Source organism: Parasteatoda tepidariorum, chromosome 12 (genome assembly GCF_982258835.1).
Source record: "Parasteatoda tepidariorum strain Cologne lab strain chromosome 12, Ptep-v5.0, whole genome shotgun sequence".
NCBI lineage: Eukaryota > Metazoa > Arthropoda > Arachnida > Araneae > Theridiidae > Parasteatoda > Parasteatoda tepidariorum.
This window is the reverse complement of record NC_141766.1, coordinates 65,366,634-65,386,475: the sequence shown is the minus strand read 5'-3', so window position 1 is coordinate 65,386,475 and position 19,842 is coordinate 65,366,634. Positions and strand designations below refer to the sequence as shown.

Below are 19,842 nucleotides of genomic sequence, written 5' to 3'. Positions count from 1 at the left end.
GAATTGATGGGTATATATTTTAGCATATCTAAGAATTGCACAATATGGATGTTTCTTTTAATTCTGTGTTACCTTTAGTGAGTATCTAGTGCTCTACATTTTATAATGAAATTGCTAAAAAATAATTTGCTTATTTGATTATAACTCTACATAGTAATTTTAACACTGCAAACAAAATTTCTTTTTAATTTTATTTTTAAAGAAAAGAATGATATAGGGAATATACAATTAAAAAATATATACCAAAATTGCATAATCATTCAACCAAGTGAGCATATTTAAAGACATAGATGAGTTTTCGCTCAAGTTTCTGCCTTCCTATTTCAGTGTTTTAATGGAAAACAAAACAATTTCTTAAAATAATTAAATTGAATAAAAATACATGTCTTTACTTTACACTTTATACTTTTAGTCAACTTAACACTTTTAGTCAACACTTTATATTACCACTATAGAATATTTTTTAATATTTAATTTATTTTTAATATTTAACTTAATTTTTAATTTATATTTTATATTTATTATTATTAATTTTTACACTCTCATTTATATTTCAAATGTACCAAAAACTGATTTAAATTTTTTTGCTTTTTGATGATATTTTGTAGAGTTCATTAATATATACTGCATCCTAAGTGAAACCTAATTTTGATAGCTTTTTGACTCTTTAATTTAATAATAATAATAAAAAAATTTTTTGCATTTGTTGTTTTTAAATATAACTAAAATACATTTCTTTGTGAGCATTTCCATTTCCAAAACAATATTTACAAATCTCTTTTAAAATATATGCACTAATTTTAGAACTATCCTCAATTTACCCCTTTCTGGGATAAAGTGGGTGAATCAAAACATGTCATTTTGACTGCATTACTGAAAGAAAACATTCAAACTAACTAAATAAGTTATGCTTCATCCGTATAAATCCATTGCATATAAAAATTTTATAGTTTGGTTTTAGAGTCTTTAATAAAAACTTAATTTTATATTGACCCGACTCCACCTGAGAAAATACCTTTCTATTTTGAAAAATTTACACTAAAATGACTTTGTTCATTAAATTTTAGGATATCAGATTACATTTATGGCAAAAACTACCAGTGTTGCGATCCTTATTTATGTTTTCTTACACGTATAATGTATGGATTAAAAATTCTATTTTTGATGTATAAAACCCCCTCATAATTTCTTAATTATTAGTTCTATCGGCTATGTTTTGTACTCAATTGATTCAGTGTGATAAATGCTTGGGATCTAAAATTTTGCTTGTATATATAGCAATACAGACATGTTAATAAGTTTGTGTAACTCTCAGCTCTATTGATTTGGCTGTGACTTCATTCAATTTAATGTAAAAAATTACAGAAATATATTACTTATCCAGATAGCTAGCTACATGTTAGTTTTACCTCCCCCCCTTCAAACAGAGATTAAAACTCACATCAGATATTCATATTGGGCCTAAATCACATTTTTTAATACAATTTGCAAATTTCACACATGGCCTTAAAATTTAATGCCTTATTATATACAAACTAAATAAATTACAGCTATAGATCCACAAGTTGATTTTATTTCTAGTTTACTTTTGGTTAAGGCGTCACATCTAATGTACTCCATATGTGAGATACTGCTAATTTGTTTGTATTTATTGAAATGCTTACCTTTGTGGTTCACTGTTGGCATGAGTCGATTGTGATGGTCGAAATCTAAGGAAATAGCCTTATTTCGAAGATTTTTGACTGATCTGTGACTTTCGAGGAAAAGGTCCTCTGCTAGTATTTACTTGAGTTGAACAAAATAATGGAAATACTTTTATACTAACTCCTTTTTTCATATTTCACAAAATTTCATAAATCTAGCTTAAATATTCATGGATGGATATTTTTATAAGAAAAAAAACTAATTTTTTGACTTATGTTTTCTTACTTATAACTGCAGAAATATTCTGTAAAGTTTAAAAAAAAATTAATTTTTTTAATTAATAATAAAATTATCACTTTAAAATTTGAAAATTCTTTAAAATTTGTGCAAGATATAAGTATTTCAAGTAATATTTTCATATTGCGCACAAAAAACATTTTTAAAAAAAATTTCATAATTTGTTTTGAATCATATTTGATAACTTATAAAAAAAGTCTGTCTTGAAATTTAAAAAAAAATGCTATTCATTTTTTAAGTAGTTTTTGTTCATTTCGAAGGAAAGCTTTAGATGGTGAAGGATTTTCCACTGATTCAGTTTTGTTCTATTGAACAAGATCTATTAAAAATGACATAACATTGTGCGTATAGTTTTTTAAAGGTGCTTATTTTCGTTTTTTGAAAGCCCTTAAAGGTGCCTTTTTTCATTGGGTGTTTTTAAAAATTGCTTAATTTTCCCTTTTCAAGAATGAGATTCTTTTCCATGTCAATTTTCGCCACATATTATGCAAAAGTGTGCTTTTCTCATTGTTCTATTCAATGTTTTCTTTTATTCAACCACAATCTATTTCAATGTACTGTCGGTCCATAGCGTATGAAAGCGCCAATAATTTTACATGTTTGATGTAATACTTGAAGGCCCGCATGTTCATCTACTGAACTGGGTCCGGTGATATTATTACACTCTTGTGTGTAATTCTGCTGCATTTTGCAAGATATTCTCAATTTCAGGCTTCATTTTCCACCCTCTGATATCGATCTCTTGATCATTTTATAATGACTAATATAATCAAGAAAAGAGTTCTTTGTCAGAAACTAGTTATTTTATCATGATCATGTAAAGTCTTTGAAAATTATTTTGCATTTTGTTAATGTATATAGTTGTAAATTTTTTTTTTGAGTGCTTAAAAAGTACTTAAAAGGTGCTTATTTTTTGTTGAAAGATTTGGATATGCACCCTGCATCAGTATTATATAGGTATATATCAGTATTATATCCCAATACCGTCACATTTTGTTGCCCATACCATCATTTTAGGGTATTATCATTTGTTATGAAATTCCCCGTGGCCGAATCACGGCGATATTGTCGCAGAATGTTACTGAGTTCTTGCAGAAAATTTTTTCCTTTGGGAAGTAAAAAATTTTGGTTTTCTTTTTTTAAAAAATTTTGGAATTATATTTTTCCCTGTCGAATTATATTCAAGAAGCTTTTCGCGTGCATCAGAGGGGAAAGAAGTGCTCGCGATTTTTCTATTCTCATTTGCGAAATAAAAATTCAATGACTGACTGTAGCAAAATTTCAGAGGGATAATATAACAAATATTTATATTCTAAAATCACGAAGGTTTAAAAGATAGTGCACTTTTGAAATCATGTTCTTTCCTTTCATATTTTTTAAAGGACACCATCTTTTTCATTTTAATAAAATATGACTATGATTGGGAATTTTGTTACAAATTCAGATTTATAGCAAAAGAATGAGTTAATCAATGCAGTACATTTCCCCTTTTTTTTAAAATTTGGTTGAATAAAACCTATCAAACACGTATATAAAGCACATAAAAATTTTAAATCATGCATTTTAGTCTTCATTTTATCGCTCACAACTACCATCTTAAATATGAGTAGTGTTGATAATTTTTTTCACCCGTAATTATTGCTATAAATTTATACTTTTTCTTTTCTTTTTTTAAAAAAAAACATTGGTGTTTTTCATTGATCAGATGCTGTTATTAATATTCTCATGATGAAAGAATTTTTTTTTTGAAAAATGCCGATATTATTACGGCACGCTAAGTTTGAATCCCTGATTCATGAAATTACTCCGATTTGCTCCGATATCATCGTTGATCCATACGGTATTTCAATTGATCTTTCAACAGTTATTTCTACAAATTTTCACTTTTAAAAAAAAATCCTCAATTTTTTTAAATTTTTTTTTATTACATACTAAAAACATCATAGCTTATTTAATAATTTACTTTTTTAATACGACGATTTCAAAAATTTTTCGGTAGTTATTGCTAGCACTACCAATTTACATGGGGTTTTTGAAATTCCGGTTATTAGGTGCAACTAACTGTAAATAAAATTTTAAAATGGGCAAATGAAAATGGTTTTACATTCTTACCTCAAAAACACACTGTATGCATTTTGTGTCTTCATATTTAGCGTGGTCTTCATCCCCATCTCGAAATCACTCTAAATAACAACACTATTTCGGTTTTTGAAGAAATAAAGTACCTGGGACCAATTTTTGATTCTAAATTAAATTTCAAGCCGCATATTAATTACTTTAGAAAAAATGCTCTCAAACACTAAATATTCTAAAATTTCTCACAAACTGTTCCTGGGGTGCTGATATGGATTCAATGATTAAAAATGTATCGTGCAGTTATATGTTCGAAACTCGACTTTGGCATTCATATATATTCATCAGCTCGTCAGTCTGTTTTAAAGTATCTTGATACCATCCATTGTCAAGGTTTTAGAATCTCCTCATTTGCATTTAGAACTTCCCCTATTGAAAGTCTGTATGTGTTGTGTTCTGAGTCATCTCTTCATTTTGCCATTTTAAACTTTCATAAGATTATTATCTTAAAATTAATTACAAAACATTGACTGCAAAACCCAAATTTTAATTAATAGACTGTGTGTCGGTCATTCCAATTATACGCATAAACATATACTGATTGCTGATCCTGTACCTAGTTGTTCTCTATGTCGGGACAACATAACTATTAAACATATTTAAACTAACTGTAAACTATTCAAGCATTTCAGAAACAAATTCTTTGCCATCTTTTACCCTGATCTTAAATCCTTCCCTATTCATCGCAGTTTTATTAAGTATGTTAAAACGATAGGACTATATTCACTGTCCTAAAAAGAAAGCTTTTTTTTTTTTAACCTAGTGGTTGGTGTAGGAGCCAGATATGGCATATCTGGCTCTTGTGCATATAAACTCTCATCAACCAACTAAGTACCCGCTTTTCTTTTATAGGCAGAGCTGCGTTTATAGGCATTGGATTTTCTGATAGAGGAGATTCTTTTGATTTGAATGTTACTTTGCAAGAGCATTTTAAGTAAGTGTTTTTTGGAACTGAGATATGTAATCTTCGAATTATGGGTTTTAATATAAGAAGTTTTATTTGTAAGTAATTATGAATTATTTTGAGTTTTATGTTTATTTAAAATTATTAGTAATAATATAACTAATTAGGTTTGTGATAAAGTCTTGATAAATCTTTTTTCTCTCTTATTATATTCATGCATTTTCATGATTTTTTTCTTTTAATGATTTTACTAATTTTAAAATTTGTTTACTAGGACTTTCATTTTAAATAAGTTATAATTTGGTTTTTACTAAAATTATGACTAACTTATTATAATAATTGTAATTCTTTATTTGCTTAATGTGACCAGAATTGCATCGAAATTTCCGCCGCAGTCAACTATTTTGTATATTGCTAAAGGAATTTTGCAAAATTCATTTTACCAAAAATCATTCACTAAAACATTGCAGCATCAACTCTTTCAAGGACGTCATTACGACTTCGAAACAAAAATGCACTAATGTTAGTAATCTCATCACTGGAAACCAACTAAAAGAGATAGGCCAGAAAATTATATGAATATTTTTATTGCACTTATTATTTACGCGTCATTTGCCATGGAAGGGCAAAAAAAAAAAGTTTTTCCAAAATATTACTAAAATTTTTTTTTAGTTCAAAAAAATAGAAAAATCACTCCTACAATTAAAAGCGTTTTTGCTGCAGCTTTCAATGAAATAATAGTGAAAATAAATAAAAGCTAAAATTACAAATTGTAGTAAATTAGTAATTCCTCTTTATATATAGCTCTTAGATTAAATTTCATGTTTTAATAAAGCGTTTAACAGATTGTGAGGTGTAAATTTCTTGTTAAGAATCTTTATATTGCCGAAATTCTCTCTTTTGAATCCATTGCATTGAAAAATATACTGAATCTTTTATTATCGTATATATATATATATATATATATATATATATATATATATATATATATATATATATATATATATGAAAGGGTAGCAGTCATGGTGAGTGTTGTTAGGCCACGCAGATATCAGTTGGAAGGCAAAAAATATTTTATTAGCTTCACATAGTATATTTAAGACATTTTCTAGCAAAGGCGGAGCTCAAATTTGCACTCCAAAACTGTGCGCTTAAGTTTTTATCTTAGGGAAAGTAGCAAAGGAATTTCCCTCTATTTTGTTATATTTGAGGGGAAAAGGGAAGTCCCAATGATTACTATTAGTTTAAGAACTAGCTCGAGTGATTCCCACGTAGTTTAAAAGGGAAGAATTTTTTTATTTAAATTTATGCATACTTTGGCTAAAAATAGATTTAGAAACAGGATGTGGTTTTTAAAAGTGTGAGAAAGCAGTTCGACTTGAATAATTAATTAGTAATTAAGTAGGAGTTGTTTTATAGCAAAGAAACTAGCATAAAAAGAATAATAGAAGCTTTTTATGTTACATCCCCCCTCGCCGAAAAATTTTAACATCAAAAAATTTTGAAATTATCCCTTTGCAAAACTTTCCTTATGATGACTCAATTAAAATAAAATAAAAAAATAATAATATTTGTAATATCAACAAGATATAAAGTAACATAAATTATAAAAAAAAAAAACGAATTTGCACACAATGTAAAAAAAATATTATTATTTTTTTTTTCATAAAGTGTTAGAGGAAGAAAAAGAAATTTGAAGTAGCGCTACTATCAAAATGAAGTGTTAGATCTCCATTTTCAATAATTTTTTGTGATTAAGTTTTTTCAGTCCTTCTTGATAATCACAGTAAATAAAGTTATTCCTCATACTAACACAATTAAAATAAACTTTTCACTTAAGACAAGAAAATCTATAAAAATTTTCTAAAAGATGTAAATATTCATATTCAACAACATGAAAGATAAAAAAAAAATATGAAAATGCAAGTGATATGAGATATAAAAATACAAATTGACACTTTTTATCAAAAAAATTTTCAATATAAAATGTAAAAAAATTTTGACACAATGGTCTTTAATCTGAAGTTTAAGACTTCAGTATTTTTATTTCAATGAGAGAATAAAAAGTTTGACACTGGTAAACTTGATGGTTCTTTTACCCTTTGAGGTTAAATTTTGATTGTCTCTATAAACTATTTATTTTTAGCAAAAATATCTGAAAATTCCTGAAGCTTGAAATTCTTTTCATGATCTTGAATTTGCTTAATTCCATCAACATAATTTTGACAATGTTACGCACCATTATCACATTCAGTCTCAAGGATATTTGAAAATTCAAAATTATTTTCAGTTTTGCTATTTGAATCTTTATATTTAGTCCATCTTTTGTTTTATTTTTCTTTAAACTCACTTTGCTTACATATTTATTTTTACTATTCTTTTTTATGCTCAAATATTTTCTTCCTTTCTTTTTTTTCTTCTTAGATTTGAATTTTTTTTTCTTTTGTATCTACTTTTATTTTTTTTAATTTTTTTTTTATTGCAAACATTAACCAGGATTTCAGGAAAAAAAGTGTGTGAGAACAAATTGCTTTTACAATCAGAAAAGGTGATCAGTCTCCTCAGAATTTACATTACAACCCGTTCAACACGATTAATTATTAATTGAAATCTAAAACAAAGCTTTCAAATTCAATATGGTATTAGGTAAATCAGTTTTTTAAAATTTGACTGACTTAGCTATTTTCCTTATTTTTAATTTGAAGTGCAAGTTAGGTTAATTTGCAAATTACTTTTTGTTTGTTTTCATTTATCTTTTTTTTTCTTTTTCTTTTTGGACACATAACTTTTCGAAAATATTTGTTGGGTTTATTTTTAAAGTACCACCTGTGTTAGTATTTAACAAGATAGTTTTCTTAGTCACCATCGGGTAGTTGTTACTTTTATTATTTTTATTTTGAATGTATTTTGAGTGTATCCAGATACTATTCATTGTCAATTCGTGGTTTGGTCACTTTATGTTGGATTTGACTCTTTCTCTTATAAACTTAATCTGTTAATGGAAATGCCTGAACCTTCTCCAGGTCTAACTTCACTTAAATTCTAATTTTGAGAAATTTTGTATTGATTTTCAAAATTATTTGTTGCACTATTTTTGATTACCATCTTTAATTTGTAATTTTTTCCACTCCGTAAGGGCATTCAAATAACCAAAATACATTTCAGTAACTAAATATAACATTTAGAAGGGAAAAAAAAATTTAAATATATGAATAGCACATATTTTTCTTTTTAAGCACCATAGTAAAATAAAAATTTAAATTTTACTTCTACAATCAATATAATATACACTGTGATATATAGTGCAATATAAAAAGTGATTCATTAAATAATAATTAAATCTATAATCATACTGAATCAAAAGTGAAAAAAAATGTGATAACACTAATTTTTAATATTATTATTTAATTTAAACAAATAATATGATAAACCATTGAATAATAATATCAATAAATGGAAATATTATCAAAATATAAATATCAATAGATAAATATAAAATTATTGGAACAATAAATATTTGGAACAATAAATATAAAATTATATGTTCCAATTTCAAGATATGAGCCTGAATGATTCAAAAGTATTCACGTCTAATACTTTCGACTGGTATAGAAAATTTTGAGAGTAAATACCAATCACATCTGTATTTAATCACCAATATATCACTTCAAATATTTGATAAATCACGCGCACACGCGAGCGGAATCATAGCCACCACTCGAGATCACATTTTTGGTCATCTTCCGTTCGAGGAAACACAGAAAAACATTCGAGGAAATCCCCGAAAACGAAATCAATTCGATCATATGCTGAACCTTTATCAACCCTCAATGAGACCGACAAGTAGCAAGCAAGTAGAGCAACACAGCAAGCACATGGTGTAAATCCGCAAGAGGCTAATTGTTGATGATAACACACGGTAGGCGAAAATGAAACAAAACAGCGATGATATCAATTCTCTAACGGCGATTCCGGTACAACGGTAGAGGCAACGTCTGGACCCATTAAGGAGGAAAGTCCCGAAATTCTCTTATTTTAATTTTTTGGCATCATATTCTTTTAGTCAGGATAATATCTGTTTCACGAGCAACGCCGGCATCTCCCAAAACTTCATTCGATTGTTTTCTTCTTTCCTTTTATATTTATAAATTTTTTTTTACTTATTTGAAGAAAGCATTTTTAAAAGGAACCAGTGAAAAAAAAAAGTGCCAAACCAACTGCAAAAAATCCTGCAAGGCTTGAAAGGGTAGCAGTCATGGTGAGTGTTGTTAGTCCCCGCAGATAGCAGTTGGAAGGCAAAAAAAATTTTATTAGCTTCACATAGTATATTTAAGACATTTTCTAGCAAAGGCGGAGCTCAAATTTGCACTCCAAAACTGTGCGCTTACGTTTTTATCTTAGGGAAAGTAGCAAAGGAATTTCCCTCTATTTTGTTATATTTGAGGGGAAAAGGGAAGTCCCAAGGATTACTATTGGTTTAAGAACTAGCTCGAGTGATTCCCACGTAGTTTAAAAGGGAAGAATGTTTTTATTTAAGTTTATGCATACTTTGGCTAAAAATAGATTTAGAAACAGGATGTGGCTTTTAAAAGTGTGAGAAAGCAGTTCGACTTGAATAATTAATTAGTAATAAAGCAGGAGTTGTTTTATAGCAAAGAAACTAACATAAAAAGAATAATAGAAGCTTTTTATGTTACATATATATATATAGTTGGAATTATACCATTTGTTCAGGTGTCGAGTAGCTCGGTTGGGGGGAGGAGGTAGTAAGAGTTTGATTATTTTAGCATATTAATAATTTATTTACAAACAATATTTACAGACATCAGTAATTGCATCATTCTTTGCATCAGGCTCATTTCGCACACACCCCTACTCTCTCTCTACACATAATTGCACTGCCATCTAGTGGCCAATCATTTTTCTTTTAAAACTTTAATAAAATTAAAGCTTAGTGTTAACAATATATATATATATATATATATATATATATATATATATATATATATATATATATATATATATATATATATATATATATATATATCAATATATATATATATATATATATATATATATATATATATATATATATATATATATATATATCAATATATATATATATATATATATATATATGGGTGATTCTATTTAAACATGACAATTCGAACATGACAATTCAAACCAAAAATTTTCTTCAAATTTAAAGTCTTCAAAATTATCTATTTTGTATATTTCTTTAGTTACATTTATTAATATCTTACAGACAGCAGTGTAGTTTATTAATTGCTCGAGAAAAAAAAGAAAATAGAAATTCACCAAATCTTGAATGCCAGGAAAATGACATATTAGCTTAGAAGTTTAAAAAACAGTCATTTTAAGTGAATAGTAAGAAACTCAACTTAAGCCTTTATGTTAGATGAACCATAAATTGCTTAAATTAATTCTTTTTATCCATTGTAGAAAATAATCACATTTTTTTGTTGTTGCTGATATGTATAGAATGAAATTGTGTATAATAATCAATCATTAAATAAATAAATAACTTTGATTATACCCAACCATATTACAATCATACATAAACTTGGTATTAGGTTAATATTTGCTTTTCCTCCTTACAGTATTAGCACTTAAAAAAATTTCTGGTAACACTTTAATGTCCTGGAATTTATAAACCAGGAAAATGACAGCCAGGATAATGACAAATTCCCCATTTTATAGCATATAACTTTACTTGAATTTAATATTTTGGCCTAAGACGTTTACATTCTGCTAAAAACAACAGGATTTCTTAAAATAACTCAGATAAATTTATGTACTTTATGTTATTAATGATTTCAAGAAGCCAGGAAAATTACAACACAAAAACCTACTCATTTTGAAATTTTTTTAAAAATAGATTTTGAACCAGAAAATTAGCTCTTTATTCATGCAACAAGACATGTTCCTAAAGGAGGGTATCTAATCAGTCTATTAACATAAGATATTGATTGCTGGCTCTATCTATTTTGGTTATAAACCACTAGGTAAAAGTAGCCACGAAAATGACAGATTTTCTTGGGACAAACAAATTATTGACAGAAAAAATTATTTTAAACGAAGTTTTTGTAAATAATACCCTCTGCGTATATTCTGGAAATGCTTACACCAGTTGAGATAAAAAAAAATTAGATATTGACAAAATTCATGGGAAGTTTTGTTGGAAACATTGTTTGGGACATGCCAGGAAAATGACATTTTGAAGTTCAATTAAATTTTTTAACTATACAAAACAGTCAATGCTACTGCAAAGTCATTTTAAAATGACTAACAGCAATGCAATTTATTAATTTTTTTTAAAAAAAGTTCTTTTAGTATTATAGTATTAGATCTTGGAGCAAGGGGCAGTGAATTGTCATATTTCAGAATCACCCATATATATAATATATATATATATATATATATATATATATATATATATATATATATATATATATATATATATATATATATATATATATATATATAATCAGCAACAGTATTATCTTTTCTCAGACTTACAGCTTATTAATATTTTAACTGTTTTCAATACATAGCTAAATGTGTTTTTATTAATATAAGGAAGTTAAATTAACTATTGACCAAAAGAAGCTTCGCAAATAGGTATTACGTAAGATTTCGTTTTCTTTTGGAGAAGACGAAATGGAAGTTATTATTTTACAGAATACTCACAATTTTAAAAGAATTAGGATTTTTTTTAAAAAATCTGTCCCTCTGGAAAAAGAATAAGAAAAACTAGGTTCTATCAAAGTCAAAACCAGTATTCTTTTATTTAAGTGTAATCCAAAAAGTATCACAGAAAAAGTAAGCAGAACCCCTTTTTTACTATCCCCTTTTTCTCTAAAAATGAATTACATGTCGAATCAGTTATTTGAACATAAATTGTATTCTTTAACCCCTCCTTTTCTACTGAATCCCTTTCTATTTTTGTCATTTTATACCATTTACCTCTTTTCATCAGCAGTCAGTCAGGCACACTTGACCCTGAGGTCATGTACAGCAGGTGACTTACACATGTAAGTTTCTGAAGATGAGCAATTTTTTTCTCTGAGTGGAGTTTTATCTTTAATGAATTTAACGTTATGATTTTGATAAAAAAAATTAAACAAGTTAAGTGATGTCTTTAAAACAGTGTTATTAATTAAAGCAATCAATTGTTATATCAAAGAATAAAAGTTGACTAAAAGGGTAGAAAAAAGATCTTTTTTTTTTTTCAAAACAAAAATTGTTTAAGAAACATGCAGACAATTTTTAATTAATTAAATCTTTTTTCCACATTACAAGTTCAAATAAAATAATCTAAACCATGCACTTGCTTGTGCCGATTGGACTGTATAGGGGTTAGGGAACGGTCCTTGCATCGTAAAGATTCTAGGTTCGAATTTTGAGCAAAGCATGGATGTTCTTTCATTTTCTGTGCCATTTGTCCAAAAAAAAAACTATGCACTTGTTAATCTCCAAAATGTGCAATAGTATAATTTATTTGAAACTGGGAAGAGCATCAAAGGGTACAGGGGAAAACTATACTGTGGCATTTGAGCACTAACGCAAATAAAAAAGAGAATTATTTTCTTCAATGCCTCATTTCTCTTTATTTATTTAGAGTTGAAAAAATGCTAGTTGACAAACTTTTATTTTTGACTGGCTTTTAAACCTAACCAGTCATGTTTCCAATTACATAAAATAAAAATTTAAAATTTGATTTGACTTGATTGATGCACTTGCCCAAGCAAGTGCATAGTTTAGATTATTTTATTTGAACTTGTAATATGGAAGAAAGATTTAATTAATTAAAAATTTGATTTTTTCATAGGTATATGAAATGGCTATTTTGTGACATATATTACAGTGGAAGTTTAAGTTTACTTGCCAAAAAGTGCCCTTTTGTTTCTGAAAAAGAGTCCTTTTTCAATGAATGCACTCTGCCTTTTTTTGAAAAAAATTTGAACACTGTGTGTGTGATATCCAAATTTAGAATTGTGAATCTAAATAATCAGTTTTTGATTTTTTTATAAATCCAACTTATTTTTCTTCAGTTATTGCTGTGCATTTTGACATAGTTTTAAAAATCCTGATACTTTTAATATGATATTATTATGATACTCGACTGGCATTTAAATGTATGCTTTATTTGTACCAATTTTATCATAAAATTAAAGTATCTATTTTTATCATTTTTGTTTCAGTTATTTCTACCCTTTTCCTTGTGGTTTTGAAATCCACATATTATTAATATATGTATTTAATAATTATTGTGAATTTCAAATCTTGCATTTTAATGTTCTTTCTTCGATGATGTTATTTATTTCACCAGATTTCATAGTAAATCGAAGCTATTTTTCAATAGTTTTTTTTTTGGCAGTTATTACTCGTAATTTCAGGGATGGAAGACTTCTGCAAAAAAGTGGAAATCCGTTTTTTTCTCCCAAGTTTTAAAATTTCCGACAATGTTCCAAAATGTAATAACTACGGAAACCCAGCTGCCCGAATGATAGTCGTGCCTGTAAAAATCTTTTTTTCCCTGGACTAGCCTCCTAAGAAAGAATGATCTTCTGGAGAAAGTAGGTGGAACTTCCGTACGTGCACCGTTGCCTTGACAACCATGACTTCCGCTGTAAAACAGAAAGGATGAGATTCTTGGTTGTTGAGTTCTGAGCAGTTTCATTTCAGCCGCTGATATCGTATTGAATTTGGACATCTGTACATTATAGTTCTCATGACTCCGGTGGTTCTTATTTTTCCTCCTGTGTTTGTCTGTGCACATATTTGTTTCGTGTTTTCTTTTGTTCTTTTTTTGTGGTGCATCTTAAGATGAATGTATTTTAACGATGACAGTCAATTTGATAGGTGAACACAAAATGCGTGCGATCGATGCTGTCATCATTGTAAATCATCATTGGTTAAATAAAACAGTCAAAGTGACTAAAAATGTGGAGCTATAGTAGTGGTGAAATGCGTTTAAAATTATATTTAAGAAAAAGGTAAATTTCACTGTCTAAATGCTTCTGCCATTTTTAATATAAAATAAAAATCACTCAACAGAATTAGTAGAAGTTATGTTTTTATATATCTTATTGATATCCCTGTATTACATGGAACACTCCCTCGCCCCACCTTCCAGTGTCTGTGTTGTAAAAGTTCAGCTTTTTTTACTTTTGTCCAGTTTCATGCCTGAAATTTCTATGTGGTACTTAACCAATATTTTAATACAATGGTATTTACAACACATCAAATTAAAAAAAGAAAAAGAAAAAAAGCTGTGGAGAAATACTTGGGTTTTTAGCTGTCTATAGTTTATAACTTTGTTTCTAATATTTAATGTTTTGAGAAGTACTTATAAAACAGTGTAAGATTTGACAATCATAAAACCTCTTATAATTCACTTATTATAAATGAAAAGTTGAAAATATATCCTAAACTAAATATTGAATCACATTTTGAGCTCATATTGAATCCCATTTTGAGCATGTGTTTTAGTTTAAATCATTTTAAACCTCATAAATCTTTTTTAATTAAAATATTTAGTTTTCTTTTGTATTGCAAAATAAAATATTTATTTGTATTTACTTATATTCCATGAAATAAAAGCTAATTTATTTTGAAATAAACTTTTATATTTGATGTTAAAAAAATGTTACTTATTTTGATAAATCTATTTTATGACAAAAAGGAATTTTTTTTAAAAAATGTATCAATTTGGCAGTCTTTAGTTTAAATTTATTTTATTTTTATGCAAATATATTACTAAGTTGACTGATAAAAAGGATTAAATTACCATAATTGTCATCAACTGGGTGTAAATGCAGGTACAATAAAGCTAGGTGTGTATAATTTGGTAGAAATGTAAGTATTAATATAATACTTAATTAAAGGAACAATTCATAACAAATGAATAAATAATACTTAATTGAATATATATATTTTAGACTGATTAAAATAGAAATGAATAAATTGTTTAGTTCATTAAATTTTTTGCTTGCTGCATTGATGACGCTGTTATGTAAGACTTTATTGGTTAACTTGTTCTTCAAGCAAGTAGTTCTTTATTCAAAATAGTTGTGCACAGTTAAATTAAGAATTTTAAAAAAGTGTATTTGTTGTTTCTGTAATTACTGTTACAATCAAAATATAATGACTAAAAATATAGTTTTTATATATTTTTGTTATTAAAAGATGGATTCAAAGTAGTGAAGAAATTGAGAAAGATCTTGCTTCATCAGATGGAAAGTCAAATCTTGATCTTGGGTTTAAAGAAGGACAGACAATTACTATCAACATGAATATAGGTGTAAGTAAATGCTCAATCTTAATAAATTTGATGCTTTGAACAAAATTTATCAGCGATATATGCTATAAATTGCTAGTACTTTTACTATCTGATAAACGTTATGGAAACATGGGAGGTTATCTTTTTCATATTCAACTACTTATTTGACTGATAAAAACTTAAAGCGAATCACGTGTTTCTGTCTAACAGCCACTTGCTAGTAAAATGGAAGATAAAATTTCTTGTCATATCATTTACCTGGAGAAAAATTATTTTTTGTGTTTTAAGTATTTCTTACCTTTGCAACCTATCACCAACCAACATATGAGCCCACTCACCTCAATTCAAGCAACTACTGCCAAAAAGTGACTATCTCTGAATTTTTAATTTTTTTTTGTGGAAAAATTAGGGTAGCTATTACTAGAAGTATTCCAAATGAATAATCGCAAAAACTTTTTTTTAGTGAAGCATCAATTTAAACTTTAATTAAAATCTCATTTGCTTAAAAAACCCAAAAACAAAAATATGCATTTTTAATTGTTCAAGAAAAAAAAAGAAGACATACTAGGATAAATATTCTTTTATCTGGATATGAAAAATAATTTGTATCTAAAAAAGATCTTTTAAATACTTTTAAGGCAAACTTTTATTGTTTATTTATTTTAAACAGGAGTTTTATGTAGGCATGAGTGTTTTAAGTTTATACCTCTCAAAAAATTTTCTGGGTTTTGAAGGTGTTTGTTTTACTAAGGATTCACTGTATTATTCTTTAATAAATTTTTATGCCACATTTTATCCACCCAATAAAAAATATAAATTGTGTATTTTTTATTGTAGAAAAAGTCTGGCAGTTCTAAACCTCGTCCAAAGACTAACTCATCAGGTGGTTTGCCTGGACTATTGCCTCCACCACCAGGGGGAATTAAAATCCCACCTCCATCCATAAACAAAGGCATGAACTCTCAACCTGTCAACCAAGGTAGTGCAGAAACTTCTTCTAATCCTGTGGTAAAGGATGATCTGCTATTAGATCTGGGATCATTAAATTTAGGGTCATCAGTCTCTCAAGAAAACAATTCTGCTCCTAAAAATTCTTCTGGAACAGAGTTGTGGGGAGATTTTGCAACAGCTACTGGGTAAGAACTTATATATTTTGAATATTGTTATGCATCAAAAGTTAAAATATTTATAAAATTTGTCATTCATTTAAAAAAGAAAATTTGGTAATTTGTGAGTAAAAATTTACTATTAAAAGTTCTTCAGTTTATTTTATAAATTATAACTAATTTGCAATTTAATAATAAGGTACGTAAAAATACAATTCGTTTTAAAAATATTTTTTTGTAAATACCTTTAGCATAGTATTTAAGAATTTTCTTCAGTGTTCTTACCTAACAGCATTTGTTTGAGAAAATAAGTATTGTGTTTGAAATTTTGAATTTTTTTTTTTTAATTTGTAATATATTACACAATAATCTATAGTTTAGCTATGCTATTTTAAATATTTTTGTGTAATTATTAAATAAAGCTCTAATAAACTCCTTAATGGGAAAATTTGAAGGAATTTACAATTGATTGAATTTCTTAAAAAATTCATTAAATATATTTTTCTTCCCAAATTTTATTTATCCATTTTCAGTAATTAAAATTGGTTTATTAAATAACTTGGTAATATTTTTGTTATTTGAACTACATTGCAATTATGAAATGTTTAATTTTAATACTTAATATCTTTTAATTGAAAAGAGTTTCTTCCACTAGGGTTTGAGGAAATTTATTTCTTCCTGGATGGTTTTTTTTCTAAATTTTTTTGTTCATCTGTAAAAAAAAATTCCCAATCCTGGTTGTAAATAATTTTAAAACCATAGCCAAGGTTATTTTTGGGTGGGGGGGGGGGGACATGTGAAAGAAACATAATGCATTTTTAGGAGCAAAATCTAGATTTTACACCTATTATAAAATACTTCCTCTTTGAAAAGTCAATTAAAAATTATCATTTTGAAAATTTAAACATAAGTAACAAAAAGGTTATATTTATTAATACTCTGAATAATTTATTAATACTCTGAATAATAACTGTTAAGCACTAAGCAATATGAATTCACAAAACTGGCATATTTTATGCAGAATCATCTAATAGTTTTTGACCATGTTTTAATTCGACATGTTTTAAACTGACACAAAAAAGTAGGAAACAGCAACAACAAAAAAAGAAGAAAAACTATGAATGACATGTATATAGTAAATTTTATTTAAGAATAAATCAAAATATAATTTAAAAAGTCCAGTTTAACCAGAACTCAAAATCATTGGTTTTTGGTGAAAAAATCAATGTTGTTAAACTTTGTTTTGACTGGCTCATTTTAAATTAATTCTCTGATAAGATAAAAATAAAACAGCCAAATATGAATCTTAAATACTAATGATAATATACAAGTTAGTAAAACTCAAGGAAGAAAAAATCAAGATTACTTCCTCATAAATCTTTTGGAATCTAATAAATTTTTAAAACCTGTACTTAATCCTGTAAGCTATCTTTGAAACTTTTAAAAAATAATATTAATAATAATAATAATTACATTTTTACCTTTTTAGTATTTCTTATGATCTATCATTAAATAAATGTATAATAAATATATTATAATTATATTAATAAAGTAGAATAAATTATAGGTTTTTAAAAAAGCGAATTTCTGAAATTTTAAGTGAAAAACTTCATTGTGCAATTTTCGTGTTTGGAAGAGATTCTGTGTTTCTATTTAAGTTTAATTGATATTTTAGATACTTTGTAGACATCTGTCTAACTAGCGCAAAAACAATCAACAATACCACATGGATTTATAATGAAATTGTGCAAGTTAAAGGACTCAAATGTTTTATTTGAAATTTGTGTGAAGTAATATTGTATTAAAAATAAAGAGATTTTACAAATCCTTTCGAAATCTATATCAATAGCTGATGAAAAGTGATGCTCAAAATAGACTTAGGATGGAATTTCCAAAACTTTAGAAATATCAATAGTTATCCCAAATCAGACTTTCTTTCTTAAATTTCCTGATGTAAACACAAAGGTTTGAGGTTATGACATTTTTGGAGAAAAAGCATACCGTATTAGCTATGAACTATAGCCCCATGGCAAAATCGCAGCTACATGGGACATTGTCGCAGAACGTTTCAGAGTTCTTGCTGAAAGATTTTTCGTTTGAAAAGTTTAAAAAAAAATATTATTTTCATTTCTACAGAAATTTACACATAATATTTGAATCATGCATTTAGATAATCACTTTTTTACACGCTCAATTTACGCTGATAAAATCTTAAATTAATGTAATGTTTCAATTGTATTTTAGTAGTTTATTGATATTGATTTTCACATGGATTTTAAATATCTCGATATATTTCAAATAGTATGGAAAACTCAAATCGTGTATTTGAGTATTTACTTTTTAAGGATATAATTCTAACGAATTTTTGGCAGTTATTTCTATTGATTTCTTCATAGTTTTCAAATCCGATATTTTTATACTCTATTATTTATTATAACAATTTAATCTCGAAATGAAACTTATGCTTTTTTAGTACTGTTATTACTGAGTGAAACAGATTTCAAAATTTTAATCACAAATTAATATTTTAGAAGTTAACAATTGGAAACTTAAAACAAATTATGTTTTAATATTATCCCTTTGAATAATTAAAGGAGAAAACGCATAAAATAACTTAATATATTGGTTACTTCTTCATAAAATAAGTTAATAGTTAGAGGAAAGTAAACAATGATTTACATCAGGGGTGTCAAACTCGACGGCCGCATGCTGCCTAAGATGAACATTTTTGTGGCCCAGTCAATATATCCGAAGCAAAGTAAAAATAATTTGGAAATGTGAATTAGAAACGATACCAGCATATAAAATTATAATATACTTTATTTATAAACTATACGGATTATTTTAAATTGTACGCGCGAAAATGTAAAATTCTAATTGGCTGAAATGGAGTCCGTTTCACATTTAGCTATCAACTAGATAGTACATATTCAAATTTATCCTACTACAGCGAGGTAAGTTGGTTATCTTGCCCCAAGGTTCTCAAATAATTCTGGGATTCGAAAGAAGAAATATGTAAGTTTTTACGTACTAAAAATCAAGATGCAGGCTTGTTCTCCTATTAAATATGGTTGCAAGATTTATCTTTTATGGTTAATATAACCAAACACTTATCTTATTTAAATTTATTGTTACAAGGCAAGGATCAGATCATTACAAACATGTTTGACACAATTATAGTATTCAAATATAAACTATTTCTTTGGGAAAGGCAACTGAAAAAGGAAGATTTAACGCATTTCCAACGTGCAACAAGAACAAATCTACTTTAGATGATACTGCATCGTATCAAAAATAAGCAGAAAAAAATTTCAAATCTTAGAACAGATTTTGAAACAAGATTTAAAGAAAGGTTTAAAGATTTTAATTCTTTGGAAGACAAATTTTGTTTGTTTTCTTGGATTTTCTCAATAAATATAGACTCAGTACCCAGTTATATGCAAATGGAAGTG

General features: G+C 27.0%; 1 protein-coding gene across 1 annotated transcript in view; it reads left to right on the top strand.

Annotated features, from left to right (window-relative positions):
• The window catches only part of LOC107439760 (adaptin ear-binding coat-associated protein 1), a 36,433-nt gene that overhangs the window by 11,043 nt on the left and 5,548 nt on the right, over positions 1-19,842 (top strand). The window contains exons 4-6 of the mRNA XM_016052451.4: positions 4,927-5,008; positions 15,191-15,305; positions 16,122-16,420. Of these exons, the coding sequence (XP_015907937.1) occupies positions 4,927-5,008; positions 15,191-15,305; positions 16,122-16,420 (496 nt within the window). The remainder of the gene's footprint in view (positions 1-4,926; positions 5,009-15,190; positions 15,306-16,121; positions 16,421-19,842) is intronic.